Source organism: Sciurus vulgaris (genome assembly GCF_902686455.1).
Source record: "Sciurus vulgaris genome assembly, chromosome: 9".
NCBI classification, from domain to species: Eukaryota; Metazoa; Chordata; class Mammalia; order Rodentia; family Sciuridae; genus Sciurus; species Sciurus vulgaris.
Genome location: NC_136469.1, coordinates 90,894,373 through 90,914,373, shown reverse-complemented (window position 1 = coordinate 90,914,373; position 20,001 = coordinate 90,894,373). Strand labels below are relative to the sequence as shown.

At 36.3% G+C, this 20,001-nt stretch overlaps 1 protein-coding gene across 1 annotated transcript in view; it reads right to left on the bottom strand.

Moving 5' to 3' along the window:
- TMPRSS11B (transmembrane serine protease 11B) overlaps nucleotides 1–20,001 on the bottom strand; it is a gene marked incomplete at its 5' end in the record, with an annotated part of 62,971 nt that overhangs the window by 14,206 nt on the left and 28,764 nt on the right. Inside the window, 2 exons of the mRNA XM_079153125.1 lie at nucleotides 13,220–13,349; nucleotides 19,627–19,806. Coding sequence (XP_079009251.1) covers nucleotides 13,220–13,349; nucleotides 19,627–19,806 — 310 coding nt within the window. The remainder of the gene's footprint in view (nucleotides 1–13,219; nucleotides 13,350–19,626; nucleotides 19,807–20,001) is intronic.

The following is a 20,001-nucleotide window of genomic DNA, read 5'->3' as shown; positions in this document are numbered from 1 at the left end:
AAATAATACCCTATTATATGATGAAGGGATAACAGAAGACATCAGGTGGGAAATAAAAAAATTCTTAGAAGTAAACGAGAACAAAGACACATCATATCAAAATCTCTGGGACACTATGAAAGCAGTACTTAGAGGAAGATTTATTCCATGGGGCGCATTCAACAAAACAAGTAGAAATCAACAAATAAACGAGTTAACACTACAACTCAAAACCCTAGAAAAAGAAGAGCAGAACAACACCAAAAGTAGTAGAAGACAGGAAATAGTTAAAATCAGAGCCGAAATCAATGAAATTGAAACAAAAGAAGCAATCGGAAAAATTAACAAAATAAATAGTTGGTTCTTTGAAAAAATAAACAAAATTGATAAACCCTTAGCCACACTAACAAAGAGAAAGAGGGAGAAAACTCAAATTACTAAAATTCGGAATGAACAAGGAAATATCACAATAGACACGAGTGAAATACAAAACATAATTAGAAGCTATTTTGAAAATCTATATTCCAACAAAACAGAAAACCCCGAAGACATCAACAAGTTTCTAGAGACATATGAATTACCTAAACTGAACGAGGAGATTATACACAAGTTAAATAAATCAATTTCAAGCAATGAAATACAAGAGGTCATCAAAAGCCAACCAACAAAGAAAAGAACCAGATGGGTTCTCAGCCGAGTTCTACAAAACTTTTAAAGAAGAGATCATTCCAATACTCCTCAAAGTATTCCATAAAACAGAAGAGGAGGGAACCCTCCCAAACTCATTCTGTGAAGCCAATATCACCCTGATACCTAAACCAGACAGAGACACATTGAGGAAAGAGAATTTCAGACCAATTACCCTGATGAACATAGATGCAAAAATCCTTAACAAAATACTGACAAATTGCATACAAAAATATATTAAAAAGATAGTGCACCATGATCAAGAGAGTTTTATCCCAGGGATGCAAGGTTGGTTCAACATCTGGAAATCAATAAATGTCATTCACCGTATCAACAGACTTAAAGTTAAGAATCACATGATTATTTCAATAGATACAGAAGAAGCATTCGATAAAATACAGCATCTCTTTATGCTCAAATCACTAGAAAAAATAGGGATACTGGGAACATTCCTTAACATTGTAAAGGCCATCTACGCTAAGCCCATGGCCAATATCATTCTAAATGGTGAAAAACTGAAAGCATTCCCCCTAAAAACTGGAAGAAGACAGGGATGCCCTCTTTCATCACTTCTGTCCAACATTGTCCTTGAAACTCAGCCAGAACAATTAGACAAACCAACGAAATTAAAGGGATACAAATTGGAAAAGAAGAACTCAAACTATCCCTGTTCGCTGATGACATGAGTATATATTTAGAGGAACCTGGAAATTCCACCAGAAAACATTTAGAACTCATAAGTGAATTCAGTAAAGTAGCAGGTTACAAGATCAATGCTCATAGATCCAATGCATTTTTATACATAAGTGATGAATCTTCAGAAAAAGAAATTAGGAAAACTACCCCATTCACAATAGCATCGAAAAAAATAAATACTTGGGAATCAATCTCACAAAAGAGGTGAAAGACCTCTACAATGACAACTACAGAACACTAAAGAAAGAAATTAAAGAGAACCTTAGAAGATTGAAAGATCTCCCATGTTCTTGAATAGGCAGAATTAATATTATCAAAATGGCCATACTACCAAAAGTGCTACACAGATTCAATGCAATTCCAATTAAAATCCCAATGATGTACCTTACAGAAATAGAGCAAGCAATTATGAAATTCATCTGGAAGAATGAGAAACCCAGAATAGCTAAAGCAATCCTAAGCAGGAAGAGTGAAGCAGGGGGTATCGCAATATCAGATCTTCAACTATACTACAAAGCAATTTTAACAAAAACGACATGGTATTGGTACCAAAATAGAAAGGTAGATCAATGGTACAGAATAAAGGACACGGACACAAACCCAAATAAATACAATTTTCTCATACTGGACAAAGGGGCCAAAAATATGCAATGGAGAAAAGATAGCCTCTTCAACAAATGGTGCTGGGAAAACTGGAAAACCATATGCAACAGAATGAAATTAAACCCCTATCTCTCACCCTGCACAAAACTCAACTCAAAATGGATCAAGGACCTCAGAATCAGACCAGAGACCCTGTATCCTATAGAAGAAAAAGTAAGCCCAAACCTTCAACTTGTTCGCTTAGGATCAGACTTCCTTAACAGAACTCCCATAGCACAAGAAATGAAAGCAAGAATCAACAACTGGGATAGATTCAAACTAAAAAGCTTTCTCTCAGCAAAGGAAACAATCAGTAATGTGAAGAGAAAGCCTACAGAGTGGGAGAATATCTTTGCCACTCATACTTCAAATAGAGCGCTAATTTCCAGAATCTATAAAGAACTCAAAAAACTCTACACCAAGAATACAAATAATCCAATCAACAAATGGGCTAAGGAAATGAACAGACACTTTACAGAAGAAGATGTACAAGCAATCAACAGATATATGCAAAAATGTTCAACATCTCTAGTAATAAGAGAAATGCAAATCAAAACTACCCTAAGATTCCATCTCACCCCAATTAGAATGGCGATTATCAAGAACACAAGCAACAATAGGTGTTGGCGAGGATGTGGGGAAAAAGGTACACTCATACATTGCTGGTGGGGTTGCAAATTAGTGCAGCCACTCTGGAAAGCAGTATGGAGATTCTTCAGAAAGCTTGGAATGGAACCACCATTTGACCCAGCTATCCTACTCCTTGGCCTATACCCAAAGGACTTAAAATCAGCATACTACAGAGATACAGCCACACAATGCTCATAGCTGCTCAAATCACAATAGCCAGATCGTGGAACCAACCTAGATGTTCTTCAACTGATGAATGGATAAATAACTGTGGCATATATATACAATGGAATATTACGCTGCCATAAAGAATGATAAAATTATGGCATTTGCAGGCAAATGGATGAAATTGGAGAATATCTTGCTAAGTGAGATAAGCCCATCTCAAAAAGCCAAAGGACGAATGATATCGCTGATAAGTGGATGATGACACATAATGGGGGGGAGGGAAGGGTTAGTGTTAGGGTTAGAGTTAGGGTTAGGGCGGGGTCAAGTTTGGAGGAAGGAAGCACTGTATAGAGGGAAAAGAGGGGTGGGAGGGGTGGGGGGAAGGGAAAAAATAACAGAATGAATCAAACAACATTGCTCTATGTAAATTTATGATTACACAAATGGTATGCCTTTACGCCATGTACAAACAGAGAAACAACATGTATCCCATTTGTTTACAATAAAAAAAAAGAATGATAAAATTATGGCATTTGCAGGCAAATGGATGAAATTGGAAAATATCATGCCAAGTGAGAGAAGCCAATCTCAGAAAACCAAAGGACAAATGATCTCGCTGATAAGGGGATGATGACATATAATGGAGGGTGGGAGAGGTTAGTGTTAAGATTAGGGTTAGGTTTAGGGTTAGGGTAAAGGAGGGGGGCAAGAATGGAAGCAGGAAGGACTGTATAGAGGGAAAAGAGGAGTTGGGGGGGGGAATCACAGAATGAATCAAACAACATTACCCTGTGTCAATTTGTGATTACACAAATGGTATGCCTTGGCTCCATGTACAAACAGAGAAACAACATGTATCCCTTTTGATTACAATAAAAAAAAAAAAGAATTGAGACTGTGTCATTGGATTAGTGTATCAGACTGTTTATTATATAAAATACCACACAAAATTAATCGCTCTTTCCAAGGCAAGTGTTTCCAATCTAACAATAATAATTTATTTCGATTTTTTCATATACTTCCTGAATTTTACATTCTCATTAGTTGATGTTCTTTAAAATTACAAACTTTTAAATCATGAGCCTTTGTTTCCTGTTAAGTTGAAAATATCTATATTTCAGTGGGTCAACACTTACCTCTCTCACAAGCATTTGGCTCCACCTAAAACACCTACTTCCTTACATGCTTCTCTAATCTTTGCTCCACACCCTTTCTCTTTTTTCTTTTCTTTTATGTTCTTTTATCTTCTCTTCTCCTTCTGTGCCCGTGAATTTTTATTAAATACTATTTTTTCTAATGATCTCCTAATCATTTGCAATTTGTTGTTTTGACTAATTCTTTTTAAAGCATTAACTCAGAACACATTTGGGAAAATTTAAGTTTTTATCTCTATTTTTTTTTCAGAAATTGTGTTCTTTTTTAATATCTAGTTGTCAACGGACTTTAATTTTATCTATTTGTATGCAGTGCTGAGAATCAAACCCAATGCATCCTAGGCAAGCGCTCTACACAACCCCAGCCCCAGAACTTGAATTCCTAATAAAACAGAAAAAAAAGCTGCATCTTTAACAATTTGATCAAATAAGATATTTTAGAGTTCATCCAGACACTTTGGTTTGAAAATTACTTATAAATTTTTAATTTTATTTCATTAAATTTGCTCTAGGGTTTTATATTTCTATTCCCTGTCCTTGTTTTTCATTTTGATTATTTCTTATGACAGCTCAGATATTTTTCTGGGTTTTAGGTAATTTTGACTCATAATATAAAGATCTTAAAAACCATAACATAGAGGAAATAGCTGCTTAAAAATGGCAGCTACTTGTCAAGCAGAAAAATCACCTAGCTATTAGCCAGAGTCTAGTGGTCCATACAAAAGTTCCTCTGGAAAAATCACCTAAGAAATTACTGGGAAAGAATACAGAGTATAAGTTATATTTTGCCATTAAAATTCCTGGGCATCAACTTATTTTGCTAAGGAACAAAAACAGCTTTCTTCTGAGATTTTTCCTATTCTAACATATAGGACTAACTCTAAGTAAAAATCAATAAAAATTGTAAACTTGGTTTTAAAGTCTTTATCTCCACTTATGGTGTTTCCTCTCTCTTCCTTTTAAGCATTCATCATTCAAGCACCCTCAGGCGATCATAAAGTTTACTAAGGTCTCTTAAAATATACCACAGAATCAACCTGGTTTCCAAATCCCTCCAAGGTCTGTGTAACAGTATTAATTCCTCACTCTGAGAAACCAAGTAACTGAATTAGGGCTTAGACTTTTTCTAGGTAACTAGGTTTCCAAAAAACAATGACTTAATCTTTTGAAATCTTTCAGATTAGAACTTTATACAAGTATCAAATGATGAAGAAGGAGAAGTGTCCCATGAATAAAGTATCTTATCCAACCAGCATAGAGGTGATGAGGTCTTGTGGTCAAAACAAAAGAATCATACTTCTCTTTTCCAACAGTGTAATTACTGTTTTACTGATAGATCAGAGAAATGACCAATATGAACACCTAAGGGTTATGAAGAAAATGCATACATTTAATAACATGTATTTTAGAGAAATATTCACATAAGGTATACATATATATTTCACAGGTATCCGAATATGAAATATTTCAAGTAAATTTTGGTATATTTTATGTTTTATTGAGAACTCCTTATAAGCAGAAAGCATATTCTTATAATGATCACCATTCACTTAATATAATTATCTAGATACTTTAAAATAGATAGTATACCAATTATTATGTATAATTGTAATGCACCAATTATTTTTAAGACATTGAAAATATCTGTATGTAATTACACTATTATTGTTCATGAACATGTAACAAGTAAAAATATATGGATTTGTATATGATTCTAAAGAGAAATCTGTGAAGTGGTGGTACTACAGAATTCAAGATTATATTCATGTAAGTTCTGTAGAGAACATGCGACATCAAACAAGTGTAAGAGAGTGATTATCAGTACCACTGCCAGCAAAAATTTAGCATTTGATTTATGAGAAAAAAAAATGTCCATTCTACTACCTTCTCTTCAGTTGACAGCAGTTACCCATTCATGCTGTTTTTCATTCACAGGATAGTAAGCACCTTTCTGAAGCCTTCCCATGATAACTAAAACTATAGATTGCAGACACAAGCACATGTTTGGGACAAAGTAGTCTCTATTCAGAAAATTCAAAATACTGGGGAAACCCCACACATTTCCCACCTAAAATCTATTGTGTTGTTTGCAACCCTCAGGTGGGAGTCATAAGGAGAGATAGTGTTAATTCTATTTATGTCAAAGTTTTAGGCAAACAAATTTCCACTTACCTATACATAATTTGCTGATATAATGGCTGTTGATGCTAATAAAGAAAAAGGAAACTTCTGCACCCCTTTGTTCTGATCAGTGGTTCTCAGGGAAATGTGCTAACCACAAGGTAGTTGAGATTTTAAGAGCTAGGTACAACGGCAGAAAGTAATTAAAAGGAAACTTGTTTAACAAGTGTGATGACAGCTGTGGATCTGTTAAAGGAAGAAATGGAAATTCTCTTTCAGTTGAATAACTAGGGAAAAATACAATAGATATACTTAGGTTGGTCATCTGAGATACCCACCCAAGAAATACTACCACAGATTGATGAATCAGTGTCCTGACTCAAGTTCTAACCATCTTTCCTGGCAGAGAGCTCCTCCCCAGTGAAACCAGCTCTACCCATCAGAGCAGTTTCTGAAAAATGACTTAAATGTAATTTGTCCTGTTTGAGATCCAATAATTCTACAGCATTAGTCACTTGAAATATGATTGATTTAAAAATTCTCACTGGGTACAGCAAAGCATGCCAATAATCTCAGCAACTCAGGAGGCTAAGGCAGGAGGATCACAAGTTTGAGGTCAGCCTGGGTAATTTAGCAAGACCGTGTTTCAAAATAAAAAATATAAAGGGCTGAGAATGTAGTTCAGTGGTAAATGCCCCTGGGCTCTATCTTCAGTGAAACACACGAAAGAGAGAGAGAGAGAGAGAGAGAGAGGAAGGGTGGGTTAAAAAAACATCTCACTGGGACTCTGTACTTCTGTAGGAATGAAATTACAGATGTAAGTAGTTTTGGGAGGAAGACAGTTTTATCTTGGCAATTTTTTAGAGAAAATAGAACTAGTTAGGCAAGAGTTGTTTTACTAAGTGAATATGGATTAAGTTTTTGGAGGGACACGCCAAATTCTTATGAAAACAAAAACTCATAAGGCATTTAAATACAAAATATCACAGGAATTTTAAAAACACATATCTAGATGTTTGGTACGATTTTTTTCATACTTCTAATTACACACTCCATTCATTTGTTCATTTAATAAATATTGTAATGTACTTCCTGGAGCTACACATCGTTCTTAGTGATGGGTGTGTAACAATGGGTGTAATAAAGTCGTGGTTCTGCCTTTCTGGTATTTAACATCTCATATTTTCTACAATACCTTCATGAATATATTATCTGGAATTTTGTAGTACCACCGCTACATAGATGTTCTCTGTAGAACCTAAAATTAATCTATACATACTAACTCGTTCAATGTCCATGAACAAGAATGACGTAAAAATGAACATTACATGCTAATGGGAAAGATAGACAAGAAAAAACAAAACAGTGAGCATATTGTCTAATGTGAGATACTTATTATACAAGCTGTGGAGAAAGTAAAGCAGGATGATTGGGCAGAAAATGCTTGAGAGCAGTGAGGTGGTTTTCTATGGGGTGGTCAGGAAAGGCTTTTCTGAGTAGAAGGCTTTGAGCAGAAAACCTGAATGATTATATAATTAGTGTGATTCATTTTCCTAAAACACATATTCATGACATTTCTCTACCTAAAAAAATCTTTAAAAATTTCACTTGTTCTCCAGATAAAATATAACTTGCTTGGTTGCTATTCTGTGCCTTTAGGCATGTCATCTCTCTTTACCCACATTGTTCCTTAGCAGTATGGTGTAACAGAAAGGGCATGACCTGCATTTCAATGCCAGGTCTCCTGGTAACCAGCTGTTTGACATAAAGCTTTCACATCTTCATTTTCTCATGGGCAAAAATGTGAGATAACAGGACCATACTTGTAAGTCTGTTGTTTGAGCTGAGAGTATGTAAATCCAGTGCTTGGAGCAATGCCCAGGGCATTGTGCTGCCTTGGCAATGACTTTACCTAAAACTTGACTGAACTTGAATCATTCCTCAGGGTCTCCTCTCTTGAACAGTAAGTACTTTCTTACTTTCAATGGTCCAACCTGGTTGCCACTTCTGTCATCAAACCCAGAATTTTGTCCTTTTTGATCTCTTTCTTCCCCCATCTCAATCAGTTACTGTCATCAGTATTCTCTTTGGATTTAATCATCTGCTGTGTTGTTAATTTTTATTCAAATTTGTCCTGTGAATAGTCCTATCACCCCAGGGTCAAGTTGCTTGAACTTGAGGGCAAGAAATGTGTAATATTATTGTGTTGCTCATATGCTCACCAAAGTGCTTAGTGTCTGGTAGATGCTCAGTGTATTGAAGATACATGATTAAAATTCAAAGTATATATATGCATATGTATTTTCTATCTACTATATAAATATAGGGGTTTTAGTAGGGTATTCATGGAAGAAATACAGATTACCAATTAACATGAAAAGTGCTTAATCTCTTTATAATTAGTAATTATAGAAATATAAAATAAAATTATCTCACTACTAAAATTAAAAATAAAAAAAAAATTTACCATATCAAAATTTGGTAAGAATGTGGAGAAATGGACTCTCATATTGATGATAGGAGCTAAAATTGAGATAACAACTTTATAGAATAGTTTGGCAACATCTGCTTAATTTTAAAAACGATCTACCCCATAACTATGCAGGTTCACTTCTAAGTATCAATCCTAGTACATGTACTCAAACAGGAACATATGATGATGTTCATTACAAAATTTGTAATAGTAAAAAAAAAATGGAAACATTATTAACTGATACAGGGATGGTTAAATAAACTATTATGTATCAATTTATGTAATGTTATGCTGGAGTTAAAAGGAGTGAGGTTATAGCAGATATTGCCAGTTGATTTACTTATCTTCCATGCTGAGGTCCCTTTCTATGTGGCAGAGATTGGAAAGCTAAAAACTAGGTCTCTCAGAATCTGGTAGAGTTAGAGTTCTGGATACAAATTAAATTCTGCTGATTAGATAAAACTTGAAATGGAGAAGCAAATCAGGGGCTTTCCAAGGCAGCAGTGGTACTCTTAGATTTACTGGAAAAATGTCATTGAGATGTTATATTTTTTACAGCAGCATCTGCCCTGTTCTCCAAATCCCAGAGCTAAGAAACATTTTAAATTAGACAAAAAGCAACCCAGGTTTTGTGAATCCTTTCAGGACTTTTTATATATTTATTATTATAAAGAAATATGTAAATTTAATATACATATTAGCATACAGTGCACATAAAAAGTGCACTATTATTTACTGGTTTTTAAGTGTTAATGGTATCATGTTGAATTAACATTCTGCATCTCTTATTTTAATTCAATTTTTCTTGAAGTCTTTCTATATCTATATTTAGATAGAGCTATAACTATCAGTCATATTAAGAGCAGAAAAGGCACATTAAGCAGATAGAAACTTGAAAATATTCTTCAGAAATTGCTGGAAGGGCTGAAGGTGTAGGCTTCAGGCTAAGCTCAAGGATAATTCACAGAACACTAGAGAACTGATGCCTAGGAAAATCTACTGAACTGGCATTATTGAGCTCAACAGCTAAGATCCAGCACCAGTGATATTAACTCTACAGATTCCTGAAACCTGCAAGTTGAGTTGGTTTCTGTCTACTCTAAAATGTTTCTTAGCTCTGGGATAGTGATGACCTTAAAATAGAAGAATGGCAAAAAAAAAAAAAAAAAAAAAAATCTATTTTGACATACTAAAGAAAATTGTCTATTAGATCTTTAAAAGGAAGCTTTAAACATGTGCAACTGAAATTCTAGGGAGAGGCCAAACCTTTGATTTCTAAAGCTAAAATAATACCACTTGGAAGTTGTCAGCACAGAGTTGGTTTTGAAAGTTGTTTATGCAGCACTGGACTGCATAAGGTCATGTGGGGTGTGTGTAGGTAAAGAGAAGGAGATGTCTGAGCCTGGACCCTGGGGCGCTCCAGCATTTAATTTGGAAAGGCAAAGAAGATCCAGCCAGAGACTGAGAAAGAACTGCTAATGACATAGAAAGGTTTTTTTAAGGTGTTCTTTTTCCTGGATCCAAGTGAAAAAAGTGTTTCAATAGGAAACAATTAACAGTTCTAAATATCATTAAGAGGTAAGTAAGAGGAAGATTGAGAATTTACCTTTCCTTTGGCAACATGAAATGTATTAGTCACCTTGATAGATGTGGTTTTGCAGAAGTATCTGGGTCAATATGCTGTTTGAAATGAGTTTGGAAAGAGAAGAGAGAGAAAAGAAGTGGAGAAAACACTATGAACTAGTTCTGCAAAGAAATATGGCAGAAAGGAGATATTTGTTCCTTCCTGGGAGAAACTGTGAAAGATTTGTTTATGAAAATGATCCAGTATAGAGTTGTAAAAGTGGTGACATAAAAGGAATAGATGACAATCATAGATAGAAATTCCTTCCAAAGGTGTTTTAGTAAGCTTTGAATTGCTGTGACAAAACACATGACCAGAATAACTTACAGGAGGAAAATTTCATTTGGGGCTTGAAGAGTTATGGAAAATAATATTCCTACAAGAAAGCTCCCCGGGAAAAATTGAGGAAGAGCGTGACTCAGGAGGAGGGAGGGGAAATTAGCCAAACGTTACATCTTTCCCAGTACATCCTTTCCCATTAACAATGGGCCCTGAGGAGGAAAGCAAACTTTCATCCCTTCCCAGGTTCCTCCCCAGCATCTCCACCAAAAGCAAACATTCACCCCTTCCCAAACACAATGGGTCCTGAAGGGAGGAGGCAAATACTCAATCTCTAGGCCCTGCACTTTTACCCTTTCCCATTGCAGATGAGTCCTGGAAGGAGAAAGCACACAGTGAAGCTCTAGGTAACAATGGCTCCCAGAGGAAGGAAGATAAGCAGCGAACACCGAGTTGTGAGCTTTTCTAGTGACAATGAGTTTCAAACTTTTTACAACTTCCTTCCTGAGTTAAAATTTTAACCCGTACAGCCAAGTCCCTGATTGTTCAAATGGCACGTCTGTAGTCTCCAATGATTAATTCACCCTCATTGTAAGCTGTAAAACCTAGAATCCTTCTTAACTCAGGGGCCAGCTCCATCAGCCCTTCAGTGCCTGATCGATGGACCTCACTGCAGAATAAAGGAAAGCATGCTGTTCTGAGGTTTACTTCCCCGTCTCCCACCTCCATCATTTGTGATGATGAGCTTACAGGGCCCACATTTTCAGAGGTTCAATCCATGGTGGTCCAAGTCCATTGCTCTGGGCCCAAGAGGAGGTCAAGTATTATGGCTGAAGGGCCCAGTGGAATGGGGAAAGTGAGCTTGTGCCTAGGTCAGGAAGCAGAGAGAGAAAGGGAGCCCTAAGGGCAGCTGGGAGGATGCACCCTTCCTAGGCAGGTCCCCATCCTTCTAGGCATGCCCCTAGTGACCTACCTCCTCTAACAGTGTCCCACCTGCCTACAGTTACCTACTTACAGTACCTACCTGTACCTACTTACAATAGGAGTAAGTCCATCCTACTTTGGATAGACTGATTGGTTATAGTTCTCACAATTCCATCTCTTTACTTCTCAGCATTCCTGTATTAGCACAGAAGTTTTGGGGGATACCTCATAACCAAACAAAAACAGAAGGTGAGTACACATACGGTCTTACAATATGTGGAGAGTTTGTCCTTAGACTGCTGTGCAGTTGACCCATTGTAACAAAAGGGAAAATAGATGACAATAATAACTAATACCTATCTTGCATCTTTGCTATGTATTCTAAGTACATTATGTTTATTAACTCCTTAAATACTCCACAAAAGCACCTTGAAGTAGACATTATTCCTAATCCCATATGGCATCACATGAGACATAGTGATATCAAGTAATTTGCTCAACTCACACCTCTAGGAAGTGGCAAAACCAGGACTTGGAGTGTTCAACTCCATAGTACACTTACCTTCTGGGGAGAAAGTAGAGTATTATGTTCTTATAGTAAGTACCAGGAGAAGCCCTAATATAATTGCTTCTGTTTCACTTTTTGTTGTTTTTCATGTTTTGTCCTTGTTTGGTGAAATAATGAGTGTGATCACCAGATGAGTGTATGGAAAAGAAAAAGAAAGTGTTGGAGTTAGGGTGGGAGTCAGTTATATTGAGGAGCACAGGGAGTTTTGGCTAGACAAGTACAGAAGGATATTTAGGGAACCTTAACCTAACTGAGGCTGTGATCATGATTTTAAGATGAGACAAGTCAGTATGCTGTGTGTTTTTTCCACGAGCTATAGTCAGTCAGCAACTAGCACCCACTCAGCAAAAAGTGGAAAAGTCGGATTTAACCACATTTGTGGTTTTATCAGGCTGTATGGTGAATGTCAGACTGTCAGACACTCTCATGAAAAGCAGTTTTCCTTAAGATTAAGAGACGAAGAACTCTGAGGGTAAATGAAATAGTCCCCACCCCCAAAGAAAGGGAAAAAATTCCAGGGACCTTAACTTGGAGATTGTTGGCTGTTAAGAGCGTGATATGTGCTTTTCCTACCTGATCACTCCCTCACTCTTTGTTTTATCAGCCTCAGAAACCAGATGTATCATTGAAGCCAGGACACCCTTACCACGAATTCCCAAGGACAAATAATTTGAAGGATCAAAGTGTTGAAGAGTCATGGAAACCGCAAATTCCCAGGACCCTTAACTGGTCACTTGCATGATTTGTTATTTTCTGCTCCACACACACCACCAGCTATGTGTTCTCTTAACAGCTGCAATGACTCACCCTTTTCACAAGGCAAGAAGAAGATGCAAGGAGAGATGTAACCTGTGACTTCCGCCTGACCACGCCTTCCTCAAGGTTGAAGTGCTTGCACAGGTCCCACAAAGAAACACGTTAGAAAATGTGCTAAATCACACATTTTAAAATTCCTAAACTCTAGCCCACCTTTGCAATCCTTACACAGAAATAAAAACTGGCTTCCTTCTTTGTGCAGGGATCCAGATTAACACTCTCTGAGTCAGTGCCGTGTCTCTCTTCTGCTCTGGCAAGAAGTCCTCATAAACAGTCCTGTTCCCATCCCAGTTGTGCCTCATCTGATTCTTCTGATGGAGGGCACAAGAACCTACTGTAACCAAGGGAGCAGGGGGCATGGGTGAGAAAAGCAAGTTCATATGTATCTGACTTCTGAGTTAACTAAAAAGAAGAAAACTACACAGCGTGAAATACCTCTTATACCATTTTGTAATTACATCTTTTTCTCTCCTTTCAGCTGCATCCTATAAAGATCCCTGTCAGCTCCCAAAGACATGCTCTGCTGGGGTCCAGCCCCAGCAGGAGTCCATCGGTTCCACACTGGCAAGGGGGCACGGGGAGACAGCGCTGGCAATGGATGGAGAATGAAAGACACAGACTCTAGTTCTGGTGCAATCATTCCCACTTTATTCTGGGGAAGGCTGGGTTTATATACATTTTTCTTCAGGCTTTTATGACAGGCTTGTGACTAATAAAATCAAAGAAGTTTCCAAAGCATAGGCAGAAATTGTTTTTACTGAAAGATTATGAGAAAACAGTAACCTCACAGATTATCCTTACCTAATCACCAGGGCTTGCCATTGATAAAATAAGCTGGTCCATGTCTAGTAGCTACTGTGGGAGGTGCTTTGTCCTTAGAACTTGGGGAAACATTGTTATCTATAAGTTTCTGTGCCCCAACAGGTTCTGGCTGTGCCAGTAAATGCAGTGTTTGATTTTTAACATAATAAAAACATTCTGCTGTAGTGAGGTTAACGTCACAGGGTTTCAACATGTGTTTTGTCTCCGTGATGTTTTTCTGGAAATTTGTAGAATTGTTCCCATCACCTCTAGCAAGATCCCCAAACTGAAGTGAGTAATATATTATTAGGAAAACTCCACAGAATAACATCCAAGATAGGGAGGCATACATCTGGCTACAATCCTTTTAGGATGAGTCTCTGCAATCATCCTTCAGTGGAACTCTGTCAAGCACTGTAAGGAGAGCCAGGCACCCCCGCAATGCTCCTAACCCAAGGAAAAAGATGAAGATACATTCATTTATTACTAGTGAGGCCAGGAAGAAGAAATAAGGCTGGGAAGATAGGGACTCCTTGGGTAACATCCTGGGCAACAAAGCACAATCAGCAGCTGCAGATTTTTGATGAGAAACTTAAAAAAGGTCTATTTTAAAATCAGGACCTACATGACCTGGAGTCCACAGCCTCTTCAAAGAAGGGAAAATGCCTGATCAATATCTTGATTGGACTAAAGTCTGCCTGAATACCTTGGGGACACTGAGTGCCTTACTGAGGTTTGTGCAGTGGCTGATTTCCTTAAACCTGTAGATCCATATAAACCCCCAGACAATCACCATGGGAGAGTGTATCCCTCTATTGGGATCCCTCCCACTTCAGTAGCTCTGCTTTCTTTTTTTTTCTTTCTTTCTATTACTTTAATCAATCCTGTTACTTTGCTCTCGCCCTTGGGTCCATGTGTGTTCATGGATTTTATTCTTCAAATTCATGAGACAAAGAACCCACCTGACATCAGTGTTCTGTGTCTCCCTACTTCTCACAGTGTGCCCCTCACCCCTACTCCAGCCCATTCTCTTCATTAACACTAACATAATCTTTGCAAGGTATACATCAGACCAGTTCACTCTCTTCTCTGCTTAGCAAACTCCAGGTCCTCTGCTGGAATTACAATTAAAATCCAAGGTCTTGATTATCACTTACAAAGCCCTGCATGACTGATCCCAGCTACCTCTTCCATATTCTCTCCTATCATCTCTTACAGCCACCAGTCTTTAATTACACTGACCCTCTTTCTGCTGCACACATCCACCTCCTTTATATCTATCTAAAGGACTCACATTAGTTGCCTTTGAGTATCTTAGATATTTTGTGTGTTTTGCTTTGTTGTCATCTGGGTCCAGCTTAATTGCTACTCCATCATGGAGGTTAATGATGCCCAATGTAAAGGCTTACACATTTGCCCACAGTTTTATGTCATATTACTTTATATTTCTTTTATAACATTTATTACAATTCAGGTGCTTACTGCATATTTTTATCCACTAAAAGTTGCATCCTTGAATAAATATATTTGTGTCTATATCCCTGACAGTACCTGGCTTTACTGGTACCCAAGAAATATTCATGTCAACCAAAATAAGGAATTGGGAGAGAAAAACGCCATCTCGTCACATCTGGTTCTGAACTGACTTGTGTTTCTATGCATGGCATTCGAGTTGTACTTCAGAATAAAAGAAGCATAAAAGAGGAACACTATAAACAACTGAAAGAAAGATTATTTTTAGTTTATGTTAGCTGTCTTTAAAGTTTGGAGTCACTTTTTTTAAATTTAGGAAATGACATAAGGTAAATTATTTGTAGAGATTACAAAGTCAGCCCTCATACAGTTGCACTTTCACCTTGAGGAGAGCTGCTACAATAGTTGCCCTGCAGGCCCCTGCCCTTGAGGACTTCACATTATTTTTGCTATAAGAGAAGATAAACAAGTGGCAAAAGAAGGATGAAAAGAAAAAGTACATACAGATTTGCAACTTAAAAATTATTTTGTAATTCTTGACAAATTTTGTATCTAGACAATGTGGCAAAATTCATCAGTTTATCAGACATAATAAATAACGACAGATAGTTTCTGTTCTCCAGTGTTCAGTTTCTTGATTTATACATGGAGAAACTTGGTCTACATGAAATTCTTATATTATTCCATCTTTACTCCAAGAACATATGATCTTATGAAGTACATAAACTATCTCATATATAAATAAAAAATGGATGTATATTATTTGTATCATGCATTTCAGCTTAATAAATCACAATTGTAATTTATAGAATAAAATAATTTATTTGATAGATTCAGCATATATGTTCTCATGTTTACAAAATATCTATTTTCTTTTAATTATGAAAAAACATTAAGTTCAATTCTGAACATAATGGTAAGATAAATCAGAACTCAAATAATAAAAAAAAAAATAGTTTGACCTTCTTCACTTTCTTTTCCTTCTGTCTTCTGTATAAGTTAAAAAAATAAATGAATGAAGAGTGTTATAGAGATAATAAAATATTGACAAAGACATTTGTATTTTTTTATATAAGAAAATGACTCATTTACCATCAAAAAGAAAAAGATCTTGAAGCAATAGATGAAAATGTCCTAAAGTCCCATTTCATACTTTTCTTTCAGAGTCCAGTATTGGAGGTTATCCAGTCATGATAAAAAGTCACTTGAGTATAGACACCTGGCTTATTCTTTTTACATCCCTCACTCCAACTTACTATTCCAACAAGATGCCAGATATTTCTGGAGTTAAGGTAAGCTAGTGGTCCACCAGAATCATTCTGTAAGAAGAAGGGGGAAAATGTCATCTGTCCTGTTAAAGATCTTCCTGTTATCTCTCATTTGAAGTTATCAATAGTCCTTGGGTACTGAAACCAATTCTTTCTCTTTGTGTGTAGGTTACGGAAACCTTGGGTTTATTCAAAATGTAGAACAGCTACAAAACCATGTTATTTTGCCTACAGGTACCAAATGTTGGATTAGGCACATCAGAATTTGACTGTAGAGTCCCAGTTGAATAGAGAGATGGCAACTTAGCTGCTGCGAACATTTAACTGAGTTTAAGTCTCCATGATGAAGCCTCTGGGGAATGGTGGGTGACATGAGCTCATGCTCAACTTCCTACCACATCCTGGAGAAGGAGGCACTAGTCTAGGTCTGCAGTTTGCCCAGAAAATAGGACTAATTTTACATTATAGATTTCTAAGCATTATTTTTTTAATATACTTTTATACCAAGAATTCCATGAAGGTAGGAGATGTGTTCACCACTTCATTTAGCAGCAGTTAGGTTGGTGTCTGATATATAAATGAAGCTAATAAACTTTGAAATTGATTAAAATAAGAAACTGCTATGTGAAAATATTTTTACATAAAATATTTTGTGTTGATAAAAACTTCCATTTAATTGACACTTGGGGAGAAAATGATTGGATAATAGAGCTAGAAGTACTTGACAGGCATCAGCTTCTCCTGACATACAGTCAGCACATGCTATCACGTCAGTCATCAAGTCAGAAAATGCATAAGGGGGATATGCAATCTTCATGTCAATAATCTTCAAAAAAGCCTTAAAGTTTCACTAGAAGGACACTTAAAGACAATAAATGTAGTGTATTTTAGAAACCATAGCCTTTTTTGTTGTGACAAAGAACATTTAAAAATAAATGCAATTTTTATTGCATTTAAATGCATTTAAAAATAAGTGCAAATTGCATAAAGCAATTTTTTTTTAAGTCGTCAAGAGCCAGGACACTCCCAGGCTACATTAGTCTCTTTCAGATTTATAACTGACTACCTCACACATTAGTCCAATTTTTCCAATTCTCATTCCAAGAGAAATTTGAGAAATTATGTTGTTCTATTGTATGCACTTATGACTATGTAACAACAAATTCCACCACTATGTGTAACAATAATGTACCAATATAAAATATGGAATGAAAAATTAATTTGTTAATTTTTAAAAATTTTTAAAAAGAAATTGAAGATGATAGGCTGCAGTACTTTCTGTCCTGCTACTTGGGTTTTCTTTTCAATATATTTACTGATTGGTTAATTGTATAAGGAAGCAATTGATTAATAAATTATTTAAATAATTATTCCCATGAAATGATTATTTTTTTTTTAAATCTTACCATTCATGTAAAGTATTTTCCATCCTGCAACTATAACACTATCCTTTTCTGAAAGCTTCGTATTGTTTTCAGGAAGACAGTCTACGAACATACTTTGTAAAAGAGACTTTTTCAGGCAGCTGCACAAGGGTAATATTATCATGAACTCCGGCATGCTATAATTTTCATGAAAAATAATGCTTTGAAGTTTTCATGTCATGTATGGTCTATTTACTGCAGTTCCAAAGTTGACAGTTCAGTCCTTTGAATTATTTTTCCTAGAGGACACAATTTAAATGCATTCAATCTTAGTAATAATGATCTCATGAGTTTAATGCATGAGGTTCCCAAACAACACTTTATTATAAAGCACTTAAGTTCTTATCTTAAAATTTTCTCTGACATGGAAATGTTATAAATATTGCAGCACACAAAAACAGTCCTAAACCTTTCAACTTTCTGCAGATCCTCCCAGTGAGGGTCACTGGTGTTTTCTATGCTGATTCAGCTCCATCTGGGTTCTGAACATTTGCCCTGGGCAGGAAATTGTTTGAGCATCCTCAGTTCTATAACTGTGTGGATCCAGAATTAGTCTTATTACTATATAGCCTGTGTTCTAAGAACTGTAGCAGGCTGTGGGACCTGTGGCCCTAGAAGATTGCAGCTCCTTCTTACCCAATCATCCTATTATGTTTATCTAGTCAATGCATCTTGGTTTCTAATTTAGATTTCCTTACCAATACCCCCAGTTCCTTAATGACACTCGTTCTTAATTTAGGATCTAACATCCTATTTATTTATTTTCATGTTCCCCTAACATTGTCAGGCACTATTTTTTAAGCCTTCAGTATCTTCAGGTTCTGTCTTCCATTCTCAAACTTCCAGGGACTCTATGAACTCAACAGTGCTTATTAAATTTCATTTCCTTAGAGTCTATTCTGGTTTCCCTCCAAAGATTTATATTTAAATTGTCTGGTGAGATGCTTGAGGATCTAGACTTTGAAGAAATCTCCATGCTATTCACGGCCATGGACTGCTTTTTTTGAAAATCACTTCTGAAAGACAAATTCCATGAGTGTACTTTGTAAAAGACACTTCTTCAGCAAGTTTCTTATCATTTAGAGATGTCCACAATGACTGGAAATAAATTTTCAAAGTGTATTTTCTAATGTTTCTTTTAATAAAAATCTTCTTTATTTCAAACTGTTTTTTTTTTCCATCTACAGAATACAACCTGTGTCCTTCCACATCCATTCACTTCGAAGAAGGCTGTTTTCTTCAACCAGAAGTGCATATTATTCTCATCCACCTACCTTATCAAACATTATATCTTTAAGGTTCAGTTAAATCTTATATCTTCATACTACTGCCAAATACATTCTCTTCTTCAAATTTACATAGCACTATTGATCATAGATGTGATGTTTATCACACTATGCTGCCTTGTACTTTCAATGTGTGACATTTGTATTTCTTCAACTAGATTGGGAATCCCAAGATGGAAAAACAAGTAGCCACCTAGTAACTGGAATTAGACATACCTGGATTTGCATTCAATTTCTTTTATTTAAGAGCTGTATGATTTTGGCCAACTCCACTATCTTTTCTGAACCCTAGTTTCCTCCTTTAAATATATCCAATTATACCTTCCTTACAAATAATTGTTATGATTAAATAAAATGATGTGAGTAAAACACTTAAGACCAGACCAAAGTAGCTATTTGGAAAATACTTCTGTTCAATTTGCTGTCCTTTCCTAAATTCAGATACTTTCCCCTGTCTTTCAATTATGCAGGTAATAACAAATTTTATGTGTGATTGTAAATTTTATATAATTTCGGCAATCCTTCACACATTAGGTTAACCCTATAGGCTACCCAAAACACTTGTACTCTTATAGGCTAATCAGAACAGCATTCTACATTTATTCAAACTTACACATATCTAATAAAGCAGTATGTTGTAGATAATAACCACCCGCAGCTGATGAGAGAGCACAGTTGTGCTGGCCTTTCCACTGAAGGCTGGCCTGCCACAGCCATGCCCCTTTCAGGGCAATCTTCCCATTCACAATTTGGCTGTCAGCTGTGACACTATTGGTCAATTGTCTTCCATAACCTGGAGAAAGGATTTATTTACACAAGAGAAGTTATCTTTAATTATGTTTTATAAGAACTACTACCTTAAAACACTACTTGATGCCCACCAGTGGTTGTCCAGCATCTCTTGATTGATTTGGGGGCTTTCCTATAAGGTGCCATCTTCACTCTAAGTTCGGGGACTCTGACTCATCCTCTTTTCCTGTCTCAAACA